A 27,762-nucleotide genomic window follows, 5' to 3' on the forward strand; every position below is an offset into this window, starting at 1 on the left:
ACTGTGATGGTAGAAGCAATGGCCCTGGTATTTCAAATACCAGCAGGATCACCTGAAGTGAACAGGTTTCAGCAGAGTTTGCAGAGTCGGAGCAGACTATGAAGAAAGAAGAAGAAATCCACTTCAGAGGATTAACCACTGAAAACCCAATGGACAGGCTTGGTCCCACCTCTTGCCAGGAGTGTCTAATTGACATAAAATCGGCTATCGGCCTGTGAAAACCATTTTTATATTTATCTTCCTTTATAATAAAAGGGATAACTCACATGCTCACCCATGTCCAAGGCAGCACTATTCAGAATAGCAAAAAGAGAGCAACTCGTAGAATTTTGAGGGTTTCTTTCTTCACATGCTTACACCTATGTCTGTCACCTGGCAAGCAATCAAAAACACGAGTTACTATATATATTTAATTTTTTTATGAAATTGATCATTCTGGATTTGGGAAGTCAAATGGAAATAAAACTATGGTTTAGGTAATGGTTATTATCTATATAATATAGTGATTTTTATGAGATTGAACACTTCACTGAGCATAATATCTTCAAATTTTGTCCATGTCATGAGGTGTTTGGCAGACTCGTCATTATTTAAGGATGCTCGAAATTCATTTATGCATCAGAGTTTGTTTCTCCATTCCTCCACACACAGAAGCAGGTACTTTCTATGAAAAATAAACAATAGAGATAAGGAGATGAACAAGTCTTGGATCCTGGCATTCAACAACTGAGTTTTGGGATCGAAGATGAAAGAGATGGGGTAGGGAGGAGCAGTCAGTGTTTACACTACTTTTGGCATCATGAAAACAATTATTCCTTTTATCATTTAAGATCCCTGTGGGGGGGGTGCAGATGGCTTATGCTCATCTGCCATCACCTCCCCCACCCAGAATACTGCAGAAGAAAGTCTCGGCAATCTGCTGCCATAAAGATTACAGCCAAGAATACCTTCTGATTCAGTTCTGTTCTGTAGGAAATGGAGTTGCCACAAGTCAGAATCAACTCAAATTCAATAGGTTTTGGTTTGTTATACTTTCTATGGTTTGATTTTAAAAGGGATAACTCACATGCTCACCCATGTCCAAGGCGGCACTATTCAGATTGGCAAAAAGAGAGCAACTCATAGAATTTTGAGGGTTTCTTTCTTCACATGCTTACAACTATGTCTGTCACCTGGCAAGCAATCAAAAACATGAGTTACTAGTTTTTAAAAATTTTTATGAAACTGATCATTCTGGATTTGGGAAGTCAAATGGAAATAAAACTATGATTTCGATCATGGCTATTTCATTTGTTTGTACAAATGTATTTATGTCTGTGTAAGGGCAGGTTGACCACAGAAACAAACCCAGAGACTCTCATATTTGTGTAAGAAAGAACTTTATGTCAATAAGTTATTATGTATCAGAAAAACATTCCAGTCCAAATCAAATCCGTAAGTCCAATACTAGTCCATAAATCCTTCTTCAAACTCACGCAGTGACAAACAATGATGCAGAATGCAGGAAGATCCCAAGTTGGTGACTGCAAAGCTGTATGGATCCAATGGCAGTGGATGTATCACAGAGCTCTGGCAACAACCAGGGTCAGCCAGCAGGAAGGTGAAGGCAGGAGAGATGGGAGGTTACCAGGACTCTCCTTTTGAAAAGGCCACACCCACAAGAAGGCACCATCAGGCTGTGATCTGATTGACAGATTGAATACCATCCCTACACTTTTATATATCTTCAAGTTGACATGGAATTATGTAACTATGGTAGACCACCTCTTGTCAATGTGACACTTTTACACAACTCTTTAGCCATACAAAATATTTAAAACAAATACAATAGTAAAATTATATCTATACCTATAAAATTATATACCTATAAAATTATACCTATAACTATAAAAATTATATCTTTACCTATAAGATTTTATATATATATACCTATAAAATTATATCTATACCTAAGATTATATCTATACCTATAAGATTATATCTATACCTATAAAATTATACATATGCCTATAAAATTATATAAATATACCTATAAAATTATATCTATAACTATAAAAATTATATCTTTACCTATAAAACTAAAATGCATATGATTCAATATGTGTCACCCTCATTTAAACATAACATTCCATAAGTGAATGAAACAAAAATATCTTATACCTAACAATTGCAGTTAAGTAACACCTACACCTTAATCCTATAATCCTATGAATACATTCCCCCACCAATGAATGTTTGTAAACCAACAACTTGATACCTTTATCCACCCCATTTGGGGCATCCAATTTCTATTCTGCCCATTTACACCAAGCCAGCGCACTGAGGAGACAATCATATTCTTTGCGTGAAGAATTTCATTCCAGCTGGAACTTTGTGAAGTCCGCAACCATAAGCAAAGTCAAATCAGGACAGGCCATCCATAAAGTCTGCAGCAATATGCAGCGGTTCACAGGCTCAAAATTTTTCTCTGCATCTGGTCAGATTCTGATTAATTCTATGTAGGTTGCCTAATTAGCCTCACCAGGGTGCCCATTGGTCACCTTGCCTTTAGACCATGGCCCCATCACAAATTCTAAACAACTCTAACCCCCTTGGGCTAGGTCATAAACTTCAGACCAGTCAACCCGCTCTCATCTTCTCTAGTTCCTGTGAACCAGGTCCATGGGTCTCAGGGGTCAGATTCAACCCTTCTCTTTATTGTTGCATTTTTCTCACTTCCATTCAACAAGTGGATCCAGGTGGTCCCCTAGCAAGCATTTCAGCCTTCCCACAGGCTCCCTTTAATGTTCAGTCCGAGAGAAGGGTTTTCTTTGGGGCTCCAGATTTTTTCCATCTTCTGACAAAAACCACTAGCTCAAGATTCAAAAAACCAAAGAGTTCCTCTTTCTGTAATCTGTCAATAGCTCCCGGAAAGCCTCTTGGAATACAAATGTCCTGAGTACTCCACAGCACTGGGTGGGGCTTATCATTTCAGAACCTTCTTTTCAGGTGTATCCTAAACCCATTAAAGATAAAATTGTAATGGCTCAAGGCAAGTGGGCTTACAAGCTCTCTATGTTCTTACTTCCCAATAATCATTTCTATCAATCACTATATCAACAATAATAAGCAGAAGAAATCAGTATAAACAAAGTAGTATCCGATATTAATCTCAATTCTTTTTTTATTGTTCTATTAGGGGCTCATACAACTCTTATCACAATCCAGAGGGGAAGGGAGATAGCGATTGGTGTGAAATATAAAATTAATAACAATCTATAATCCATCACGGGGCCACAAGGTGAGTGGGGAGAGAAGCTGATCCAAAGGGCTCAATGGAAAGTAAACGTCTGGAAAAGAATGATGGTACTCCATATACACATACGTCACATACAGTTAATGTATAGACTGTAACAAGAGTTGTACGGACCCATAATAACGCGATCTGAAAAAAATCCAACAACCACGTAACTTTTAAATTAGTTATGAGAGTCAATAAAAGTAGACTGTCATAAAAGTTTTTTTAAATGAAGAAATTATGTTACTACCATAATGTCTCTCAAATAATTTTTATATTGTTGTGACGGGGTTGACTCTTCCACCTCAAGTTTACTGACCACTCAAGTTTACTGTGTTCACTATTAGTTCTCACTAGTCCTCACTCTTCATCAGTCTCCATTTCTACATCCCCCTGACCTATACGTGAGCATTCCGTCTTATACCACTCCCCATGGTTTTGCTTAATGTCATTGAGGATGGCGTCCATCGTATAGCCAAATTCAATGACACTAGAAATCCCATTCGGGTACTTATAAGGAAAACCAGCTGTATGCATAGCTACTAGCTCAAAGGACGAGTTAAACACTGGAGAACCAGAAGACCCAAAGTAAAAGGTGGTGTGATAAGTAATCACATTAGAATCCTCTAATTCTGGCTTGAAACTATTCTCAGTTTGCAAACAAACATACGGTATATTGTGACCTAGGGCTTCCCCAGCATCTATCCTGTCTTTACATGCTTCTTCTCGACAACTCAGAGGGATCATAGAACAATTATCAGTCGACTTATCCTTTCCAGCTGGATAGCCAATAATATGTAACAACCCATTAAGTGGGGCCACCTGAGCTTTTCTATCACATAGTTCCAAAGGCAGTTTTTGTTCACCTATCTTCAGTTTCAGGACAGCATAATCAAAAGCTTTACCAGACACCTCGAACCAAGGCTCAAAATTAAAGTGTTTGAATGTGCTATGCGCTTCATCATCAAATGTCATCTGGGCAGATGCACTAATTACATCTGCCCACCTACTTGGCTCTATTCCTTCTCCTACAATGAAATCTATTATATGCCGACAAGTAAAAATGAAGGGTCCTCTAAAAACAAAGCCAGTGGCAGATCCGTGTTTCCATTGTTGTTCCAGGATATACGCCCAACACACTCACCAAAAGTAACGAAATTTTTGTGTTCTCTCATCGTGGTGGAGTTACTGACCAGTTTCCCAAAATTTTCTTTATGTAATTTAAACAATGCATTTTTCTTCCTCTTGTCTGTAATTTCTTGGTTTAAGTATTCTGTGATTTTTTTACTTTCTTTCTCCAAACTGGGATACTGGACCATGATTTGTGTATTCAACACACTGGCTGCTCTTTGTACTGACTCAGAATTCTGAGAGATGCCTCTCTGGGGCCTGGTCTTTCTCCTTGTTTTTTCAACCTCAAGTTCAAAGAGTTTGCCCTCTAACTCATCTACTAGCTGCGTGTTTTCTATAACGAATTCCAGGTTTTCAATAAGTTTCCATTCCTCGCTCTCCAGAAAGGAAAGAAACCGCCCATCCTTGCATAGTGCATCCTTGATAGTTTCTCCTTTGAAGGCATAGACGCAGAGCTGAGACCCTCTTACGTGAAGTTGCTTGCACTTAACAATCTCTCTTTTCTCCTTCCCAATTGCAGAAATATTAAATTTGATACAGTCAGCACCAGCGATGGTCTCGTGCCGACTATGTATCTGATTCCCATGTTTACTCTTGGCTACTGAGAAATTAATTTCCAGGTGGGACCATTCAGGAATACAATGAATGGGCATTCCAAGGTTTAAGTAACCTTTGATGTGTTCTATGCCGCACACCAGCATCTCGTTGCCTTTATGAGTCTCTATCACTTTTTGGACAGCTTTGAGAGAAATGAGTGCACTGTATAAGCTATCTGTCTTTGTGTGTGTGAGTGTATGTTTCCTTTTATCATTGCCCCTGCAGCTTTTATTGAAGGTAATGATCAGCGTGACCAGGTCTTCTGGATTTTGCTGAGGCAAATGAGATCTCCGAGCATGGGTGTCATCAGTTGTAGTGGTAGACCCCATCTCTATTTGAGGAATATTCTTTTGTTCTTCACTGTCCTAAAGAAGTAAAAAAGAGGTGAGATGCTTTAATACTCCGAATGAAACCCTAGTCTTTAGCTTTCCTTTCAGTATTTAATGCACCCAATTTCTATGGGACATCGATCTCAACAGGTGAGGGAACAGAATTAGACTAGAATTCAACTTGGGATCCAAACATGCTGAGCTTCCTGTCACATCAGTTAGAGGAACTGTTGATGTCTCCACATTGGAGTGTTTTTCTGGGAAATAGAAGGGGGAAGATGCAATCTGTTGTGTGGATGCATCAGAAACAGACAGTGTTTGGAAGTCTACCATCTCTCTGAGAGTGACATATCAGGCTTTGTTTACTATCTTTCAGTTATACAAATTTTAGGCTTTCCAGATAAGAATGATGGATTCTACTAAGCATTTTCCTCTTAAAATTCTAAATCACCAAATAGTAAATATTGATATATTATCAGGCTGAAATATTAAGCAACCCTTAGTTCAATGTTAAACTAGCAAACTAATCATATGGTTTTAATAGTATATTTCAGCCACTTCTCATAATAAGCACCTTGATTCCTTTAGCATTTACCATAAGAAGAACTTAAATTCTTTCCCTTATTAATCAATGAATCTCTGAATCCTATGAAATGAAGAGGAACAGAGGTGGCCTTTCTACTCTTTGGATGGAAAAAGGGAGGCTTGGAAAGATTTCCTTGTAAATAGCTTCCATCAGGTCACACAGTAACAGAGGGATGAATGGAATGAAATATTAAATGAAACATTATGCGTGACCATGCCCATTCCAACAACTAAGCCATAGTGGATTAAATTGTAATCCTGGTTCTCCTTCTTACAATACTAGCACTAATATTCTGGATGGAGGCTTTGAGGCGCAGGGGTTAAGTTAGCTGCTAACCTGATGGCCAGTGGTTCGAACACTGTACATGTAAGTTACTATGCAGACTGAGGACACCACTCAAGTAGTAGACTTTTTGTTGCTTTCACTCCCTCGTTCAGTGCATCGGGGGGAGTCCTGGTGGCATGGCGGGTTCCATGTCGGGCTGGTGACATGTCAGCAGTTCAAATTCACCAGTTCGAGTGCACAGGGCCCTTTCTCTGCCTGTAAAGATTTACAGCCTCAGCAACCCAAAGGGGGTCAGTTCTACTACGCCCTAGAGGGTAGCGAGGAGTCAGAACTGACTGCATGGCAGTGAGTTGGATTTAGTACATTATATTGGCTTTATAAAAAAAATTGTTTCCCAGGAAGGGTTGTGATAGTTTTTGATTAAATGATAATTTGATGTGGTCAAAATCATGGCCACAATTTTCCTTCCACCACAAAAAAAAGAGAACAAAATGAATTAGAAATGTTTTAATTTGTTTACGAGTCCCATTTTCAGCATCCAAAGAGGTAATTTCTTGGCAGAAATAATTATAAAAGCCTTGTCAAGAATGGCTATGTCTCAGCTTGGTAGACTGTATTTCATGGATATTATACATACACGTACTGGAGAAAAACACTGCTCAATCTTCTTATTCTTTCTACGGAAGCGGGACTTCTTTATCTTCTGCTTGTTAGACCTCATGGTGGCTTGAAGATGAATGGGCCGTTCAGCTGAAGCAATAATTTTAAAAAGGTTCATGTCAGAGCATCTTCACAGTTATAATTATTGTAATCTTATTGCATAAGATTATCTGGGGTCCCAAGTCCCACCTTTCTATTTCAGTTCTACCCATTCTCTATTCCCACTCTAGACTTTGACATTAATTTAATGAGAGTAGATCTACCAAGTATAATACCGCCTCTCTCTCTCTCTCTCTCTCTCTCACACACACACACACACACACACACACACACACACACACGCTGCCTTTTAAGGATCAGGGAAACCCTGGGGGTGCAAATGGTTAAAGCACTCAGCTGCTAAACAAAAGATAGGGCATTTGAGCTGCCTCAAAGGAATGGCCTGGTAATCTACTTTTGAAAAAAAAAAACAGCTAATGAAAAACTATTCTTTATATAGGGTCCAATCCTGTGGTATATTGTCCCATCAAGTGGTACACAGCATCCCTAGGAAGTGGGGCCAATTTGATGGTGGCTCACAACAATAATGACTCATCAATGCTAATTTTTATCAGATCACCTGGGTTCAAAGATCAGGATTCAAATATCATGTATTAGCTCCATGACCTTGGGCATACTAATGAACCATTCTCAGGCCCATTTTCTTCACTTCTAAGATGTTAGTAAGGTCTCTGGGATATGCAAATGGATTATGCTCAACTATTAACCTAAAGGTAGTGGGTTTGAACTCACTCAGTGGGGCTAGAAGGAAAGGCCTGATAATCCACTTCCTATAAAGGTAACAGCCCAAAAAACCCTATGGAGCAATTCAATTCATGGGATCATCATGGGTTGGGGGTCAACTCCAGGGCAACAGGTTTGGTTTAGTAGCTGAGATGGGAATAGTGGTCTAACCTCTATTGAAAACAAGTAATATGATGAAGTTTTCGGTTTTACTCACATATAGAACACTTGTTTGTCAACCACTGTACACATGGATGTTTTTGCATGGCATACACGAAAATCAAATTTATTACATCCTTGGGAAGAGACACTGGGGAAGCTCATTATCATCAGCTAAAACCAGGCCAGGGGCTGACTGTGGAACAGACCATCAGTTTCTCATACGTAAGTTCAGGCTGCAGCTGAAGAAAATGAAATCAAATCCTTCTCTCTCCTTCTTACTGTCATTGAGTCGATGCCAACTTACAGTGACACTTTAGGACAGAGTAGAACTAGCCATGTGAGTTTCTGAGACTGTCACTCTTTACAAAGGGTAGAAAGCCCCAACTTTCTACTGGGCGTGGAACTGGTGACCTTCCAGTAAGCAGCCCAATTTGTAAACACTAAGTCACCAGGGCTCCAGGGGAGCCACATACGACCTTGAGTACATCCCACTGGAATTTTAAGAGCATCTCAAGAACAGCTTTGCCGCGTTGAACTCTAATGGCAGAAGACCTGATGAGCTGTGGGAAGACAGCAAGAACATCATTCATAAAAAAAGTAAAAGGTTATTAAAAAAGAAAGATAAGATCAAATTGGTTGTCAAAGGAGATTGAAACTTGCTCTTCATCAGAGAGTAGCTAAGGCAAATGGAAGAAATAATGACATCAAAGAGCTGAAGTGAACATTTCAAAGGGCAGCTGGTAAGACAAAATGCAATCTTATAATGAAATGCGCAAAAGCCCTAGAAGTAGAAAACCAAAAAGACGCTCAGCATATCTTAAATGGAAAGAACTAAAGAAAAAATTCAAGCCTCGAGGTGCAATATTGCAAGATTCTATGGTACAGATACTGAATTATGCAATCATAATTCAAGTCAAAAGAAAATGGGAAAAATACAGCCCCTGCAGCATATGAGCAAGAACCAATGGTACTGAAGGAAGAAGTTCAAGCTGCAATGAAAGCATTAGCCAAAACCAAAGCTCCAGGAATTGAAGGATGAAATGTTCCAACAAGCTTGCTGAAAATGAAGAGAACTTGAAGCACTTGACGATGAAGATCAAAGTTTGCCCCCCTCTGGATGGATTATAACTCAATGTAAAGAAGACCAAAATCCTCACAATTGGACCAATAGGTAATTATGGTATGAAAATGTCAAGAGTTCTGTCTTGCATGGATCCACAATCAATGCTCATAGAAGCAGTAGTCAAGAGATGCAGTAATGCATTTTTATTGGATACATCTGCTGCACAAGACCTCTGTAAAGTGCTGAAAATCAAGGATGTTCCTTTGAGAACTAAAGTGCACCTGACCCAAGCCACGGTGTTTTCAATTACCTCATATGCATGTGAAAGCTGGACACTGAATACCGAATACTGAAGAAGAATCCATGCCTTACAATTAGGGGGCTGGTGAAGAATAGTGAAAGTACCATGGACAGACAAAAGGATGAATAAATGTGTCTTGGAAGAAGTACAGCCAGAATGTTCCTCAAGGACAAAGATGGCAAGACTTAGTCTCATGTATGTTGGACATATTAACAGGAGATCCCAGTCCCTGGAGAAGGACATGTGCTTGGTAAAGTGGAGAGGCAGCAAAATAGAGGAAGGACCTCCGCAAGACAGACTGACATATGACTGCAATGATGGGCTCCAACTTAAGCACAATGTGGATAGGTCAGGACTGGGTGGGATTTTGTTCTATTGTATTCAAGGTTGCGACAAAAATAAAAACGCACTGAGAACCTTTAGTGCAATTAGTAATTCATAGTAGGCTACCCAATAAATATTAAATAAATAAGTACCCAATATTTATTGGGTAAGTATTACTGCTACACAAGACCCGTTTAGAGTGTTGAAAAGCAAAGATATTTAAGGATTTCTTTACGGTGTGTCTGACACAAGCCATGGTGTCTTTCCGTTGCCGCCTGTGCATATGGAACTTGGGCATTGAATAAGGAAGGAAGGCCTAAGAAAAATTGATGCAAGTGAATTGAAGGTACTGGCAAATTTAATTGTGATGCTGGCAAAAAATACTGAAAGAACCATGGACTATCAAAAGGACAAACAAACTTGTCTTGGAAGAAGTATGGCGAGAATGCACCTTATAGGAAAGGATGGTAAGATTTCATCTAGCGACTCCCGGAAAGACAGCAACTGAATAACACATAGAAGAGGGACTCCACTGAAATCAGCCCCGGAAAATTGAATACTGCAGGATCGCAGGAGGAGCACCATAAACATAAGTAGGCACAGACCCACATAGGTCTGAGGGGCTGGGGACTTTTGGCTTACCACAGTGGAGGCCGGCTAGGGCTTGACCTCACCACCACCACTGTCTGGGCCAGAGCTGGATCATTTGGAGCTGACCACTGTGCAATAAGGCTGGAAATCAACAGAAGGAAGACGAAGAAAAAAAGAGCAAACAATTGGAGGATAAATAACTCTCTATTGCAAAAGGAGTGTGTACTGGCCCAGATCAGAGATGAAATTGGGAAATTTGAGAACCAACGAGAATGAGAACATGACGTACCAAAACTTATGGGACACAGCAAGGGCAGTCATCAGAAGTTTCATAGCAATACATGCACACCTAAAAAAGGAAGAGAGACTCATAACTGATATGCTGACACACAATTTACAACCATAGCAGAGTCAGCAGGACAACACTACTAATAGCAAAAGAAAAGAAATAATAAAAATCAGGGCTGAGATTCTGGAGAGGGAAAATAAGAAAATTATGGGAAAAAATTAATGCTGCTAAAAGTTGGTTCTTTGAAAGGATAAACAGAATTGAGAGACCACTGGCAAGCCTAACGAAAAGAGAGAAGGCTACAAATTTCAATAGCAAGGATGAGGGATGCAAGAGGGGACATTACAACTGATCCTAATGAAATCAAAAGGATAATTACACAGTACTACAGAGGATTGCACTCCAATGAAATTAACAACTTGGAAGATCTAGACAAATTCTTGGAAAAATAATCCCTCCCTAGACTATCCCCGAAGAATTTGAACAGACTCACATCAATAGAAGCAATACACAGGTTGTTAAGGGATTGCCAACAAAAAAAGCCCCTGGACCAGATGGATTCACAGGAGAATTCTACCAAGCATACAAGGAAGAACTAACATCAATCCTACACAAACTTGTCCAGAATAGAGATAAAGATGGCAAACTCCCAAACTCCTTCTATGAAGCTAGTATAACTCTCATAGCAAAACCTGGCAAGAATCCTACAAGACTCGAGAACTACAGACCAATATCCCTAATGAACATTGATGCAAAAATCCTTAACAAAATACTGGCCAATAGAATACAAAATTATATAAAACAAATTAATTCACCATGACCAAGTGGGATTCATACCAGGGATACAGGGATGGTTCAACATATAAAAGACCATTAGTATCATTCGCCACATTGATGTGAAAAACGATAAGAACCACATGATAGTATCGATATATGCAGAAAAGCCTTTGACAACATCCAAGAGCAATGCATGTTTAAGACACTCGACAAGATAGGGAGAAGGAAATTCCTCCAGACAATACAAGCTATGTATGAAAAACCAACAGCCAATGTGGTAATCAATGGAGAAAAGACTAACACAATCCCCCTGAAAAAAGGGACCAGATGCCCTTGTCCCCACTCTTATTTAACATAGTACTGGATGTTTTCACTAACAGCATAAGGCAAAGAAAAGACATCAAAGGTATTCACCTGGGGAAGGAAGAGGTGAGACTATCGTTATTTGCATATGGAAAATACCAATAGCTCCACAAGGGGAATACTGAAGCAATAAAGGGTTTTGGCAGAATGGTTGAGTAAAAGATCAACAAGCAGAAGTCCATTGAACTACTATACACATTGGATAAGACCCCAAAAAGGCGGTACCCTTCACAATAGCCAAGTACAAATTGAAATATCTAGGGATATATTTGACTAAACCAACAAAAGATGTATTTATATGAGGAAAACTACAGAACACTGTAATAAGAAACCAAGAGTGACCTCAACAAGTGGAGGAAACCCCATGTTTGTGGATTGGAAGATTCAATATAGTAAAAATGTCCGTTCTGCCCAAGGCACTATATAAGTTTAATGCCATCCCGATACAATTATCCTCATCTTTCTTCAAAGAAATGGAAAAAACTTATTACCAACTTCATATGGAGAGGGAAGAAGCCCAGAATTAGGAGAAAACTCCTCAAGAAGAAGGAACAGTCATAGGGCTTGCTTTACCTGACTTTAGCACATATTATACAGCCACAGTGGTCCAAATTGCATGGTTTGGTATAATGACAGATACTCAGACCCATGGAAAAGAACTGAAAACCCAGAAATAAAATCATCAGCATACGGACAACTGATCTTTTATAAGGGCCCCAAAGTATCCAATGGGAAGCAGATGCCCTTTCAACAAGTGGTGCTGGAAAAATGGGTATCTACCTGCAGAAAAATGAAGCAAGACCTTTATCTCACTCCATTCACACGAATAAACTCAAGGTAGATCACAGACCTTGAGGTAAAACCCCAAACTATTAGGGTCACCAGTGAGGGAATTGGGACCAACCTGAGAAGTTTGGCGCAAGAAATACATAGGCTATTTGAAATAGGGAAGGACACAAATACAGATGAGTCACAAATTCACAAGTGGGATATACCGAAGATAAAACACCCGTGTACACCAAAAGAATTCACCAAAAGAGTCATAAGAGAGCCCACGGACTGGGAAAATATCTTTAGCTATGACACATCAGACAAAGGCCTTATTACTAAAATCTAAAATATTCTGCTAGCTTTCAAAAAGAATTGCCCACTGAGGAGGTGGGCAAACAACCTGAACAGAAGTTTCCCAAGGACAGAAATCCGAATGGCCAATAAACATATGAGAAAATGTTCCCAAACTTTAGCCATAAGAGAAATGCAAATTAAAACAACAATGAGATACCACCTAACACCCTCAAAGATGACCCAATTAAGAAAATCAGAAAGCAACAAGTGTTGGAGGGGCTGTGGGGAGACAGGAACTCTCATTCACTGCCGGTGGACCTGTAGCTATGTACAACCACTATGGAAATCAATCTGGCGGTTTCTAAAACAGATGGAAATCAAGTTACCCTCCGACCTACTAATCCTCCTACTGGGCATATTCCCAGAAGAGGCAAGAAACACACCACGGGCAGACATCTGTGCTCCAATGTTCATTGCTCCACAGTTCACAATTGCAAGGAGTTGGAAACAACCCAAATTTCCATCAACCGATGGATGGATTAAAAAACTGGCACATACATACAATGGAGTACTATGCTTCGCTAAAAAGCAGTGATGAACATATGAAGCACATTGCTGCATGGGAAGAACTGGAGGAAATCATGCTAAGCAAAGTAAGCCAAGCACAAAAGGACAAGTACAACAGAGTCTGCTGACGTTAGTGTTAAAAAAATGCAAAAGGAGCATAAGGAAAAAGCAGCTGTATACAAACATTGCTGGGTGAGGACCAGGTAATATGGCATGGGCCAGACCAAATCCATGGATAGCCAACTAAAAATGAGGGGTAAAAAAGGGGGGGAGGAAGAAATGAGTTGTGGGGGAACAGGACACTAACCCACCCAAGGAGAGGGTATTGTTTATATCTCCACAGGGAAAGAGAGACCAGACTTCAACCTGGTGCTCCAAGATGTGAATGCAACATACTGACATGGAGTAGGGAACCAGTGGAGATGTCTGAGGGGCCGGCCCCAATCTCAACTATGTGGACACCTGGCCCTCCCCCCAAAATAATTTATTTTACAGTACAGCACTGAAGCTGCAGCTTCGGGAGAGGGACATGTCTGATCAGAGCACACAGGAGCAAATGAAGGGGGAGGAAGCAAGAGTGGAGCACATCCTGGCCCACCAAGCCTTGAGGATGATATTTAAGCTCAGAGCAGCCAATCCACAGTGAAGACCATATGGCCACCCCACTATGAGACACGACATTCCTCACTGACCCATAGCCCTACAGGGGACAACACTAGAGACACAGTGTGGGACTTGCACATGATCTGATCCCACCACACCAAGGCAAAACACTCATGGCATGCAACAGAACAGCAAGTGAAACAGAGCAACAAAGTTCCCAAGGGATACCAAAAATAAACTTTGGGGCCAGGGCATGCATGGCTCCCCATCAGACTCGACCGGAAAACACTCCTGAAGGCCAACAAATAGTCCTTGAACTATTCTTTGTTGTTGTTACTGTTGTTTTTAGTAGCTTTTTGTTGTTGTTGATGTTGTTTTCTTTTGCTGCTTTGTTTTGCTCTGTCTTGTTTTTGTGCATGTTATTATCTCCGCAAGTCTGTCTAAATAAAATAGACTGGATGAACAATCTGGAGGAGAAAACAATAAGACTGATGGTTCCAGGGGGACATGGTAGAGGGGGAGTTGGGTGAAAGGCAGTAGTGTTGACAAAACCAGAGACAAGGGGACAACAAGTGATCCAAATCAATGGTGAGGAGGGTGTAGGAGGCCTGGTAGGGCATGACCAAGGGTAATGTAACCAAGAGGAATTACTGAAACCCTAATGAAGGCTGATCATGATAGTGGGACAAGAGGAAAGTCAAAGGAAATAGAGGAAAGAACTAGGAGACAAATGGGCATTTATAGAGGTCTAAATAAAGTTATGTACATATGTAAATATATTTATATATGAGGATGTGGGAATAGATCTATGTGCATATATTTATAGGTTTAGTATTAACATAGCAGAAGGACGCTGGGTCTCCACTCAAGTACTTCCTCAATGCAAGAATATTTTGTTCTATTAAACTGGCATTCCATGATGCTCACCTTCCCAACACCATCACTGAAGACAAAGCAGGTGCAAAAGCAAATGTGGTGAAGAAAGCTGATGGAGCCTGCTTATCAAAAGATATGGTGTCTGGAGTCTTAAAGGCTTGAAGGTAAATAAGTGGCCATCTAGCTCAGAAGCAACAGAGTTCACATGGAAGAAGTACACCAGCCTGTGTGATCATGAGGTTTCGAAGGGATCAGGGAGCAGGTATCAGGCATCAAAGAACAAAAAAATCAAATCATTGTGAATGAGAGGGAGTACAGATTGGGGGCCCAAGAACCATTCAGATATCCTCTTACAAAAGGGTCGTGGGGTAGAGATGAGCCAGTCAGGGTGCAGTGTAGCAACGATGAAAGATGCAACTTTCCTCTAGTTCCTAAATGTTTTCTTCCCCACCCCTACCCCGGCACTATTATGATCCCAATTCTACCTTACAAATCTGGCTAGAACAGAGGCTGCACACTGGTACAGATAGGAACTGGAAACACAGGGAATCCAGGAAAGTGATCCCTTCAGGACCAGTTCTGAGAGTGGCGATACTGGGAAGGTGGGGTGTAAAGGGGGAACCGATTACAAGGAGCTACATATAACCTCCTCCCTGGGGGATGGACAACAAAAAAGTGGGCGAAGGGAGTTGGTAAGATATGACAAAATAATAATAATTTAGAAATCATCAAGGGTTCATGAGGTAGGGGGGAGCGGGGAGGGAGAGGAAAAAATGAGGAGCTGATGCCAAGGGCTCAAGCAGAAAGCAAATGTTTTGAGAATGATGTGGGCAACAAATGTACTAATGTGCTTGACACAATGGATGTATATACGGATTGTGATAAGCATTTTATGAGCCCCAAATAAAATGCTTAAAAAAAAAAAAAGAGACTTCATCTAACATACTTTGGACATGTGTTCAGGAGAGACCAAACCCTGGAGAAGGACATCATGCTTGGTAAAGTAGAGGGGCAGGGGAAAAGGGAAAGGCCCTCATTGAGATAGACTGACACAGAGGCTACGGCAACGGGCTCAAACATAGGAACAATTGTGAGGAAGATGGCTGTGGGAGTTATATAATCTCATGTCAGCTTGAGAGTATTAAGAGTGAATGGGGTGGGGTTTGGCCTGTTAATCATGTTGCAACTTGCTGACCTCATTTGGAGGCGCTACGGATATAGCTCACTGAAGGTGGGACACACAGACTCTCTGCTTGATCTTCCTGCTGACAAACCGCATGGAACTATGCCGACAGAGCCACAGTCCTGGAGCTGAAGGAGCCATGTGGAGACTCATGTCAGCACTGAAGTGCTTTCACCACCACTGGGTCCCTAACACTTCCCACCCACTGGTCTGTGATCTTCCTGCATTCAGTGTCATTGCATGTGTTGGGTGAGTCTGAAGAGGAATTTATAGACTGGTATAGGATACATGGGCTAATGTAGGACTTAGGGGAAAGTTCTTATACACATGAGTCTCCTGGATTTCTTTCTCTACTCTACTCGGATTAACACAATGGCACAGAACTGGTCAGTGTTTCATTCTGTTTTGCATACGGTTGTTATGAGTCAGAACGGACTCACTTATTAATGCACTAACCACATGGGTGGATATTTTTAAACAGCAGAAGCCCCAAAGGAAACAAAAAAACAACAACAACACTGAAAAGATGCATCTAATCGGAACTGAACTATGCTGTAAGATTCTTGAAGATAAGAACTGATTGCCCAACAACTAGCAGAGCACAGGATTCAGTGCACGTGTTGACGATGACTTAACATTTAGAATCTGAGAGAGCATATAAACTAAGCCCATGGCTGGCTAGTCAAGCTTAACTCAAAGAAATCCTACAGGCCAAGTGAAGAACTGCCTCAGAGGGTTTCCCAGGTTGTCATCTTTAGGGAAGCTCACTGGCTCACCTTTCTCCAAAAGAGCAGTTCCTATCTTCAATGTCTCTAATAACATCCTGTCCTCTACTGACTTACTCACTTGGTGAGAATACATTTGCTGACTCAAGAATATGTCAGGCATTGTTCCAGATACAGTTCCCTGAAGTCCTATGGCTTACATGCGATCCTTAGAAATAGAAAAACAAAACTTATAGGGAGTGATTAATACATTGTTATTGGGTGCCATTGAGCCAGTTCCAACCCATAGTAACCTCATGCACAACACAACGAAACACTGGCTGGCCCCGCACCATCCTCAGTATGAGCCCATTTTTGCATCCACTGTGTCCATCCATCTCATTGAGGGCCTTCTTCCTTTTCGCTGCTCCTCTGCTTTACCAAACATGATGTACCTCTTCGGGGACTGATCTCTGCTGACAATATGTCATAAAGTACATAAGACGAAGTCTTACCATCCTTGCCTCTAAGGAGCACTCGACCTGTACTTCTTCCAAGACAGATCCGTTTGTCCTATTGGCACCCCGGGGTGCTGCCAGTATTCTTTGCAAGCACCACAATTCAAATGCTTCTTCATCTTTCTTCTTCAATGTTCAACATTCACGTGCACATGAGGCCATTGAAAATACCATGGCTTGGATCAGGCACACCTTAGTCCTCAAAGTAACACCCTTGCCTTTCAAAACGATAAAGAATATTGAAGTAACTAAACCAAATTAGTAAGGGAGGACATGAATGGGAAGCTAAACAACCCTACTGAATGTTCAGGGAAGGTTTTTTGGAGGAAGTGACATTGGAGCTAAGAACTGACTCAAGGGCAGCTGCTCACGTCAAGTTCTAGGGACACTGCTTTGCAGGTAGAGGGAATCGCAGACCATAACAGTAAGTGGGAAAATGAACTTGTCATGTTTGAAGAACAGAAAAATTAGGATGGCCTGAAAGAGTGACTATCTAGAAGAGTCATCCAATTGTACTGATTGCGACAGGTGCCTCAAATGTGCTCCCTCCTCTTTGAGCCCTTTCTGTCAAGCTCTCTGTCCTTTTGTTCAGGAAAATTGATGGTGTGCTGAATAAGTGGCAGGCACCATGTAGTACGGTGGGTTACGTGTTGGACTGCTAATTTAAAGGTTGGTGGATCAAACCCACCAGCTGCTCTCTGTGACAAAGATGATGAGACATTCAGCTTCCATGAAGGGCTACAGCCTTGGAAACCCTAGCAAGCAGGTCTACTCTGTCACACAGGGTCCCTATAAATCTGAATCGAGAAATGGGCCAGACATGTACGAGAACTTTAAAGACATTGTGTCCTTCAAAACGCACCACATCACGATGAAATCTTACTCCCCTTTACTGCTTAGAAAATGAAGACACTTGAGGCTCATTTTCCTAGCATTTCCTGGGAGTTAATCACACTGAATAATATGCATTATGATAATAAATTCTGAGAGAGGCAGGGCAGGGCACCGACATCAGAACCTGCGCCAACATGGCCCTCTTGTGCTGAACTATTGGGAGAATCTCGTGTGGAGTCTCACTCCTCTGGATTCTCCTGGATGTTCTGAAAAAGGTGTAGTTTAACTCTGGAGCTACCTGTACTGCCAGCTTCCCAAGGAAAGTCACCAGAGAGATAGCCGGGTGGGAGGGGGGGGGAAGGGGAGGAGAAGGGGAAGACCAAGGCCAAGGAGTCCTGGAGGGATTGCAAGCAAAATCAACAACTGCCTGCCCAATTGCAGCTCGCCTCCAAAGCACTGCCTTTGGCTGGGACAACACACTCCCTTCTTTGTTCTCCATCAGAGTTCGTTTTGAGATTCTAAGCCAGAAAGTACAACACCATAAGCTTGAGGTCTTGTTCTCAATTTAGCAGCTATGGAATCTCAGTTTCCATCAATCCAAGTGCTGGAGCACCAAGGCTAATCTGACATTAGTGACTAAGCAAAGCCATGGACCTTTCTTTTTTACTGGAAGAAAGGAGTGTTACATGAACTGGTGTATGGTATCATGAGTCTTTTCTTCACTGGTGTAAGCCCCGTTATTTAGTTTCTGCTTTAAGATAGTCTTGCCTGAATTGGGTAAAAGTGTACATGGGCCAATCAGAACATTAATAATCCTGCGTTTGCCATAGAAACGCTTGCCCACAAAAGTTTGACATCTTGAGATCTTCAAGTGGGGTTTTATTTAGATACAAGGATATCAGTAAATCACTATGAGCTGTGGCTGTCATTTGAATAAGGAAATACCGAAATTTCAAAAAGAGACCACAGGAGAATATTTACTCTGGCAATTTCATTGGCATGGCAGATCCCTCCCTATCCAATTGGAAGATAGGGTAGCACAGAAGAGAAAACAAATGCTCCTTCATGGTTCTGCCTAATTCCTAACCCCGTGAAGTGATCACTAAAGATTTGGGTGCTAAAGCAAAGTGTGGTGAAGAAAGCAGAAGGTGCGTGGCTATCAGAAAGAATAGCATCTGGGGTTTAAAAGAAAATAGTCATTTAAGTGAAGTGTTGGCTAAGTCCACATGGAAGAAGCCCACCAGCTTGTGTGATCCAAAGATGGTAAATATAAAATCCAAATCCAAAGGAGGGAATGGTATCAGAGATTTGTAGAAGCTGCAGTTTGCAGAAGGCTGCAGTTTGCAGAAGGCTGCAGATGACAGTGAAAGCCCAAAACCCATTGGCAGAGCTCCCTATTTGGATTAAGCCTCTGGTGAATTCCCTTTGACTATGGACCAGAGATAGGAAAGGGCTCTTTGCTAGACAGAGGGCTTTTCAGGACAGATTACTGCAACTGAAATTAGGCAAAAATGCGACATCTTGTCACTGAACTCTATCTTGATCCAATGTATAATTGCTCTAGTTTCTAACATTTCCTGCTCTGTTTTCAATTGAGAGTTTTCTTTGTTCCAATGTGTCACCATGGTTGAGCCATTTATTTATAATCTGTCTTGATTCTGGATGGTTTTCTGTATCTGAAACCCAAAATTGGTAAACCTATACAGACAGCAACTGGCTCAATAGATTCAAAGGGTCATGGTAGCAGAGGCAGGCAGAAAATCAAAAGGGGTCCAAATAAGGTTCCCTTGTTCCCAATGACAGTAAAACTCAGTATTTGGGGAGCCCCACAAGAAAAATGAATTAAGGCAAGAGTTACTTTTCCCACCTGGAGGGCAGAGTGCTTGAGCTGAAAGCTCCTCACAGGAATGCAATGATCGATTGTAGGTTGAGGTTATTGGGCTTCAACCGTGATGAAACCTGACTAGGTCTCACTGGAGCTCCAAGAATGTTGAATGCTGGATTCCCTAAATATCACCAGACAACCTGTTCATAAAACAAAACCAAATGTATTGCTTACCAAGGTACAGGAGAACAGTAACTTGACAGAACAATAACTTGATTGCAATTCAGCAGGGGAACGCTCAGGTTGAACTATTTATTTAAAACTTGAAGTCTGATATTAATTAGGTGTTTTAATGTGGGTGTTTGCTTAGGAATGGCTCGACTTTACAGTTCAATGGTTTAGGCTTAGTGTACCTCATAAGGCAAGGATTTCGAGGCAAAGGTTCATGATGTTTGGGATGTAAAGTGCTTTGTGATGTTTTCTATTGAGTGGGACATTCAGGAAATTCCCTGTAAGGGACTGAGTTAGATTACCCTGTCTCCAATTTCTGTTGAAGTCATAAGCTTTGAAGATACTAGTAGTAAAACTAATGTGCGGTCATACTGCAGTAAGCAGATGTCCCTGTGAAGACTGAGGCAGAGCTGAACAGATACCCCACGTTCATGGATCACTACTACAATCCTGTTAAATAATATAAATGTGCCCCTATTGATCTATAGTTTCACCTCAATCCTAGTAAAAATCCCAGCAGGTTTCTCTTTTTCTTTGTAGAAAATGTCAAGCGTATTTTAAATCCATGGTGAAATACAAAAGACCTAGTTAATGTGATTGTACGATGGAACTGCTCAATTGTATGACTTGTGAATGATGTGCCAATAAAACGGTTGAAAATATCTAATTAAACATCTTGTTGATTCGGATTCATAGAAGAGCCTAAACAAGTTTGAAAATACACTTCCACACCCCAAATCGGAAAGCTTCCATTATATGACTTCACGTAGTTATAATGATCAGTAATAAAAATATCACAAAGTATAGTCACATAGTGTGTTGGTATAAAAATAGGCAGACAAATCTGTGGAGCAAAAGTGAGAGTCCAGAAAGCGGTCCCAGCTCTGTAGTAGAGTTTAGATTCTGAGCATAGGTAGGAAGAGGGCTACGGTTCATGGTGGATGCTGTTAGGTGTCTTTGAGGTGATTTTCCCTCATAGGGACCCTTTGCACAACAGCCTGAAACTCTGCCCAGTCTTGTGCCATCCTCACAATCATGCTCTTGTTTGGGCCCATTGTTACGGACACTCTGTCAATCCATCTTGATGAGGGCCTTCCTCTTTTTTGCTCTCCCTCTACTTTATCAAGCACGACATCCTTCTCCAGGGTCTAATCTTTCCTGGTAACAAGTCCAAAGTCCTTGAGATGAAGTCTCACCATCCTTGCCTCTCAGGAGCTGTGCTTTCATACTTCTTCCAAAATCAATCTGTTTGTTCTTTCGGCAGCCCATGGTAATTTCAATATTTTTCACCAGCACCACAATTCAAACTCATAAATTCTTTTTTGGTCTTTCTTATTCAATGTCCAACTCTCACATGCATAGGAAGTGATTAGAAATATTCTGGATTGGGTCAGTCCTCAAAGAAACATCCTTGCTTTCAACACTTCAAAGAGGACTTGCATAGTTGATTTACTCAAAGTAATGTGTATTTTGTTGCTCCCATAAGCACTGATTGCGGACCCAAGCAACATAAAATCCTTGACAGTATCAATCTTTTCTCCATTTGTAATGGTTTTTGCCAACCTGTCTAGTTGTGAGGATTTCTGCTTTCTGTACGTTAACTAATAATTCATATTGAAAATCTTCATTAGCAAGTGCTTCAACCCCTCTTCATTTTCACCAAATAAGATTGTATAATCTGCACATCGAAGGCTATTTACTTGAGCGTGATATCTATGATGTAGCTCTATAATTTGCACATTCAGTTGGAAATGAGTACTATATGAATCTCTCCCCGTCAGTTAGTCAAGCAGCTTCTATCTTCTGAATTGCTTGGCAAAGACTAGTAGGTGCTCCCAGAGCTTCATCAGCTTGTTGAAACATTTCAGTCGAGATTCCTTCAATTCCTGGAGTTTTGATTTTGGGCAATGCTTACAGTAGAGTTTGAACTTCTTCCTTCAATACCATTGGTTCTTGATCACCTGCTGCCTCTTCAAATGGCTGAAGGCTGACCGATTCCTTTTGGTACAGTAGCTCTGTGGGTTGTTTCCATCTTGTTTGTTTCTTCCTGAATCATTCAATATTTTGCCCGCAGAATCTTTCAATGTTACAACTCTTTAGTGTTTTACGTTTAAGATGTGCTGAGCATCTTCTTCCTTTTTTGGTTTCCTAACTCAAGGTCTTTGCGTATTTCATCATAATACTTTACTTTGCCTTCTCAATTTGCCTTTAAAATCACGGTCAGCTGCTTTATTTCATCATTTCTTTCAATGTCTTAGCTACTCTGTGATTAAGAGCAAGTTTCTGAGGCTCTTCTGACATCCACTTTGATCTTCTCGGTCTTTTTAGTGACCTATTGCTTTCTTCATGTATGATGTTCTTGCTGTGATCCTACAGCTCATCAGGTCTTCTATCACGTGTTCATGCATCAACTCTCTTCTTGAGATGTCCTTAAAATTCATTTAGGATATACAATTGTGTTAGTCTGGGTAGACTAGAGAAACAAATCCATGGACACAAATATGTGTATAAGAGATTTAGATACAAGAGCGATTGAACATTGAATAAACATCCCAGCCCAGTCCAGATCAAGTCCTTAAGTCCAATATTAGCACATATTTCTGAATATCAATCTATAAAGTCCTCTTCAGACTCATAAAACACATGCTATGGAGCCAAATGCAGGATGATCACAAGCCAGTGGGTAGAAAGTCTTTGGGTCCAGTGGTGGTGGAAGCATCTCAGCACTGGCAGGGGTCTCTCTGTGGCTTCTTCGGCTTCCGCGGTCTGGTTGCATCCATGTGGCTTGTCTTCTGTAACGTCTCCCAAGGAGTAGCAGAGCAAAAGAGAAGTGTCTTCCACCTCCAAGGAGGAAGTACCAGATTTCCCAGAAATCTAAGAAGGCCATGCCCACACAGAAGTCTCATTGGCTATCTCCAGATTAACAGCCTAGACTCCATCCCCACACTTAAATTGACATCAGATTAGGTGACTGCCACAATAGAAGCCTTTGTGGAATAGTAGTCATAAATTGGGCTGCTAACTACAGGGTTGGAAGTTTGAAACCACCAGCCCCACCCTTAGGGAAAGGTGGGTCTTACAAAATACTGGTCTTGGAAAATTCTATCCAATCTCCAGGTTTGTTTTTTTTTATCACCAATGCTCTCTTTTCAAACTACTGTTCCTTCTTTATTTCCAACTTCCTAATTCCATTTACCAGGCATTATCAATGCCTTTTGATGGCAAGCTTGATTGATTGCACACTGAAGACATTGGTAGTGTTCTTCAATTTCTGCAACACTTGCTTTAGTGGCTGGTGCATACATTTGACTAGTTGTTGTATTAACGGTATTTCCTGGTGTGCAGACATTTGCTCACCATGACAACATTGTGGTACAAGATAGATCTTGAAATGTGCTTTCGGACATGAATGCAACACCATTCCTCTTTCTTATGTCATTCCTCACATGCGTAACTGTATGGTTTTGATTCAAAATACCTAACACCAGGCCTTTTAAACTCACGATTGCCTAGAATATTGATTTTTATGTGTTCTGTTCGATTTTTTTTTACAACTTCCATGGTTTACAGTGGGAACTCTAAATTCAATTTTGATTCTGCACATAGATTCAGCCTCCATTGAGCTCTTTCTGTCACTGACCAGAAGTGTGAAAAATCTAGTTCTCTGGCAAAGTGTGTTTGAAGTATATTACTGTCACTCTCCTAGTCAGTCTGGGAAGAGGCAGCCTAGGCCTTAGGGATTTGATTACATGTGTCCTGGATGGAAACTGGGGTGCCGGGGTCACACAAGCATGAATTATATCCTGACTGCCTGGGCCAGAGAACCACAGACCAATCTTGCAGGATTTTCTATCTGCAATAGTGTACATCTCCCCATCATTGGTTACTTTCCCATTTTTGCCGTCCCATCTACAACCACGATGGATTGATCTGTCACCAATCATGATTTTGTGACAATATTCTTGGTTCTCCAGGTCTTATTAAAGTGATCTAGTTTCTGTGAATCTTTGGACACCATTAATGCCTTGTGCTGATTGTCTCTCATCCAAATGACTTGTCTTTTTCTTGTCTTTGTCCTGTGTAAGACTTTGCAAATATATGACTAAAATATATATACTCTAAAGTGAGGTCCTTTTTAGCCCTTGGAACAATGTAAAATATAAAAGTTTTATAACAATAATTTTCAACTCTCAATAAATCTGGACTCCAGAGAACATTTGGTGATGGGTATTGGGGGTAGGGTACTGGTATCTAGCAGGTAGAGACCAGACATGTGGCTAATTATCCTACCATGCACAGGACAATCCACACCAAAATACTTTTTTTAATAAAAGAACTTGCCCAAATGTCAGCAATACCCCTGGTGTGATACCCTGTTCCACAAGGAAATAATAAGTGAAAACCTTTGTGATTTTGAAATTAGAAAAGATGTCTTAGCACACCAAAAACATGATGGATAATAGAAAAATGTTAGCAAACAAAACTTCATCAAAATTTAAAACGTTTATTCTTTGAAATGCTCTGGTATTAGCATGTAAAAACAAGCTGCATACTGGAAAATATTTGCAAATCACAGTTTGTTTGTATCCAAATTCATAAAGAACTTGTTAAAAAAACAAAGAAAACAACTCCACCAAAAGATGTGCAAAAGATTTGAACAAGCACTTCCTTCTTAAATAATATGTGTGGATGGCTTAGAAGGAGCAGATGAAAACATGTTCAGCAGCATTGTTTACAAAAAATATGCAAATCAAAACCACAGCTATTACCAAAAAATACAAAACAAATAATTATATCAGAGTGGAGATCCAAAACCCATCTGTAGACAATTGGACATCCCCTCACAGAAGGGTCACAAGGAAGGGACGATTCAGAGTGCAGTGTAGGACCAATGAAACACACAGTATTTCTCTAGTTCTTTAATGCTTACCCCCCCATCATAATCCAGTTCTACATTACAAATCTGGCTAGGCAGGCATATGTACAGTAGTACAGATAAGAGCTCTTGACACATGGAATCCAGGACAGATAAACCCTCAGGAATAGTAGTGGGAAATACGATGTCATGAAAGGAGGGGGTTGGGGGAAGGGGAAGGATGGAGAGAAAGGGTAACTTATCATGAGGTTGGATATATAACACCCTCCCTTGACCCCTTCCCCTAGCTCCCAAGGGGGATGAAGAATAGAGATGTGGGTAAAGGGAGCAACAGATGGTATAATATAAAAATAACAACAATAATATACAATTGATCAAGGATTTAGGGTGTTGGGGGGGGGGGAGAGGAAAAAAAAGGAGCTGACCTCAAGGGCTCAAGTAGAAAGAAAATGTTTTGGAAATGATGGCAACATATGCACAAGTGTGCTTAATACAAGTGAAATTTTGGGTGTTATAAGACCTGTAAGAGCCCTCCAATAAAATGATTAATAAAGCAATAATTGCTTATGATACCCCAGCTGATTGCTTTTGTAGAGTTTATAAGAATGATATATATATTTTAAAACCACCTATTTGAACCATCTAAAATTAAATGTTTGACCATCCCAAGTATTAGTGAGTATGTGGAACAATTAGAATTCCTGTACACTGCTGTTGGGAATACAGAATTATAAAGCTTCTTGTTTTCTTCCAAATTTAAGTATATCTCTACCATATGACCAGTGATAGGATTCAAATAATTTAATAACTGGTTAGCTGCCCTAATGACAATTTTAAGTATGAAACAATGGTACAGGGAAAGGTGGGTACTCTATTTCATACAGTTAATACTTAAATAAGAACAATAGAAGAAGCACACAAAACTAGACTGTTTTAAAACATTATTGAAAAAAAAATATTTATAGTACCTAACCATAAAAACACAATGAAACTGTTACTTAAGATACTTCCATATTGTTTCTTGATTGGTACTCTCTCCTGCAATATTCTTTGCATTTAGCAGAGCATCATTAGCTGTATGATTTATCCTTAACCATCTTTTCACTAGAGGTAGGCCAATTAGACTATAGCCATTGTGCTTGATTTATTAAAAATAGGAGACTTCTCTTTTCTGCACATGTTACATTCATCTTTGTAAAACCCATTTCCACTTCTGCTGAACTTACAGCAACTGTTCTGACAACATTTTTATTTCTTTGAAAACTTTCAAGAATTGCGTAACTCATTCATCATAGCTTGTGGGAATCTGGGGCATAATACAAAGCTGAAATGAATGACAGCATGTCACAGCCTGGTTGTTTGACGCTTTCCCTCTTTGTGGTAGGTGTTTATTTCCTGACGTAACAGATACAAGGGAATAAAAATGTAGTATCTCATAAAAAGTATAACAAGTTTTATGAGATGAATAAATAAATATGACAAGCATAGTTCCATGTAATTTTTTGTACCTATGGACACAATGAACATTACTACAGGCCCTTAGAATACTGTTAGTCAAATGAACATTTAAAAGGGGCATGGCTGCTTGGTGCTCGACCTCAGGAAGGAAACACAGAAGATATGGGTGCTATGGCAAAGTGTGCTCAAGATACTAGATAGTGCCCGACTAACAGATAAACTAGCGTCTGGGGTCTTAAAGGCATATTTCCAAACAAGCAGCCTTCTAAGTGAAATGTCAACAAAGTCCACCTGGAAGAAGCGCACCATCCTCAGTGACCCAAGGACTATAAATCATATAATCTGAGGCCAAAGGTGGGAATATTATCAGAGCCTAAATTGTGAGAATCTGGTTTGCAGATTTGACTGTGGAAACCCGAGATACATTTGTGGGATCTACATAGGAAATAAGCCTCCAGTGATTTCCCTCTATCTGTAATAGAGGGATAGGAGGAAAGTGGTGACCTAGTAGAGTATATTGGAGTGATAACTATAGATCAAAATGATATGCCTGACTTGAACAGCTAAGACCTTGTCAGTTGATCCCCCTTCTTGATGCACATGAGGCCTGATCTGGTTTTCAACATTTTCTGTATTTTTGTTTGTTCATATTAGGGTTTATCTCAGATGTGTTATGTAATTGAGGGTCACCCTCTTAAATTTTTGTTATATGTTTTCCTGGTTTTCATATCTGAAACCCAGGATTGATGGACCTATATGGAGAGCAAGGGTTTCTGGGGGGTCCAGTGGTAGGGGTGGGGGAGTAACAGGGAGCTGAGGTTAAGGAGTTCAAGCAGGAAAAGAATGTTTTGAAAGTGTGGCAGCCATTGTACCATACTACTTGATGTGATTGAACTATGGAATGATATGATATCGGTAAGAGCTCCCAATAAAATGATTTTTAAAAAATTAGGTATCGGTTCTGCGGAACCTGGGCAAACTGGCTCAATCACACCACTGCATATGACTGCATACACATTTTCCACAGGCAGTCATCAGAGAGGAAACAGGCCCGGTTCTCAGTCAGCACTTCCGTTTGAAAATATTCTGAGTCTCAAGGAGGTTCCCAGAGGCCCCCATCAAGTTCCCCTTAAATCAAGAGCTGTATCCAGCCCTACATACAGTGTTGGTTGTTTTCCTCAGCCGCCTGAAATTTGTCTGCACCCTTCAAAGCCTCAGATCAGCTCCAGGACCCCAGGGTCTAACTCACCTACTTGGGACAGATGGTCCCCAACTCACCAATTCCCCGACGACTTCCTGGGAGTTGGCTGCTAACCTCGAGGTGGGCGTGCTTCACACCCACCAAGTGCTCCGCGGGAGAAAGATAAGGCGAACAACCGCCAGCCAGAAAGACCGACAGTCAGAACGTTCTCGAAGATTGCGGAGAGCCTCCCTTTAGCTATGAGTTTCGGTTTCGAGTTGAGATGTCAGCAACTCAGAAATCCCGCGCCGGCGGGGGTGGAGG

At 40.7% G+C, this 27,762-nt stretch overlaps 1 protein-coding gene across 1 annotated transcript; it reads right to left on the minus strand.

The window, feature by feature from the left end:
* Window positions 1-1,373: 1,373 nt before the first annotated feature.
* Window positions 1,374-27,762, minus strand: FAM111A (FAM111 trypsin like peptidase A). The gene is given in 5 exon segments (XM_075545666.1): window positions 1,374-4,380; window positions 4,383-5,370; window positions 6,849-6,955; window positions 19,736-19,893; window positions 27,537-27,762. Coding segments are annotated over 3 exon segments (1,809 nt in total). The 5' UTR covers window positions 6,927-6,955; window positions 19,736-19,893; window positions 27,537-27,762; the 3' UTR covers window positions 1,374-3,637.

The sequence above is a fragment of the Tenrec ecaudatus genome, chromosome 4, assembly GCF_050624435.1.
Source record: "Tenrec ecaudatus isolate mTenEca1 chromosome 4, mTenEca1.hap1, whole genome shotgun sequence".
NCBI classification, from domain to species: domain Eukaryota; kingdom Metazoa; phylum Chordata; class Mammalia; order Afrosoricida; family Tenrecidae; genus Tenrec; species Tenrec ecaudatus.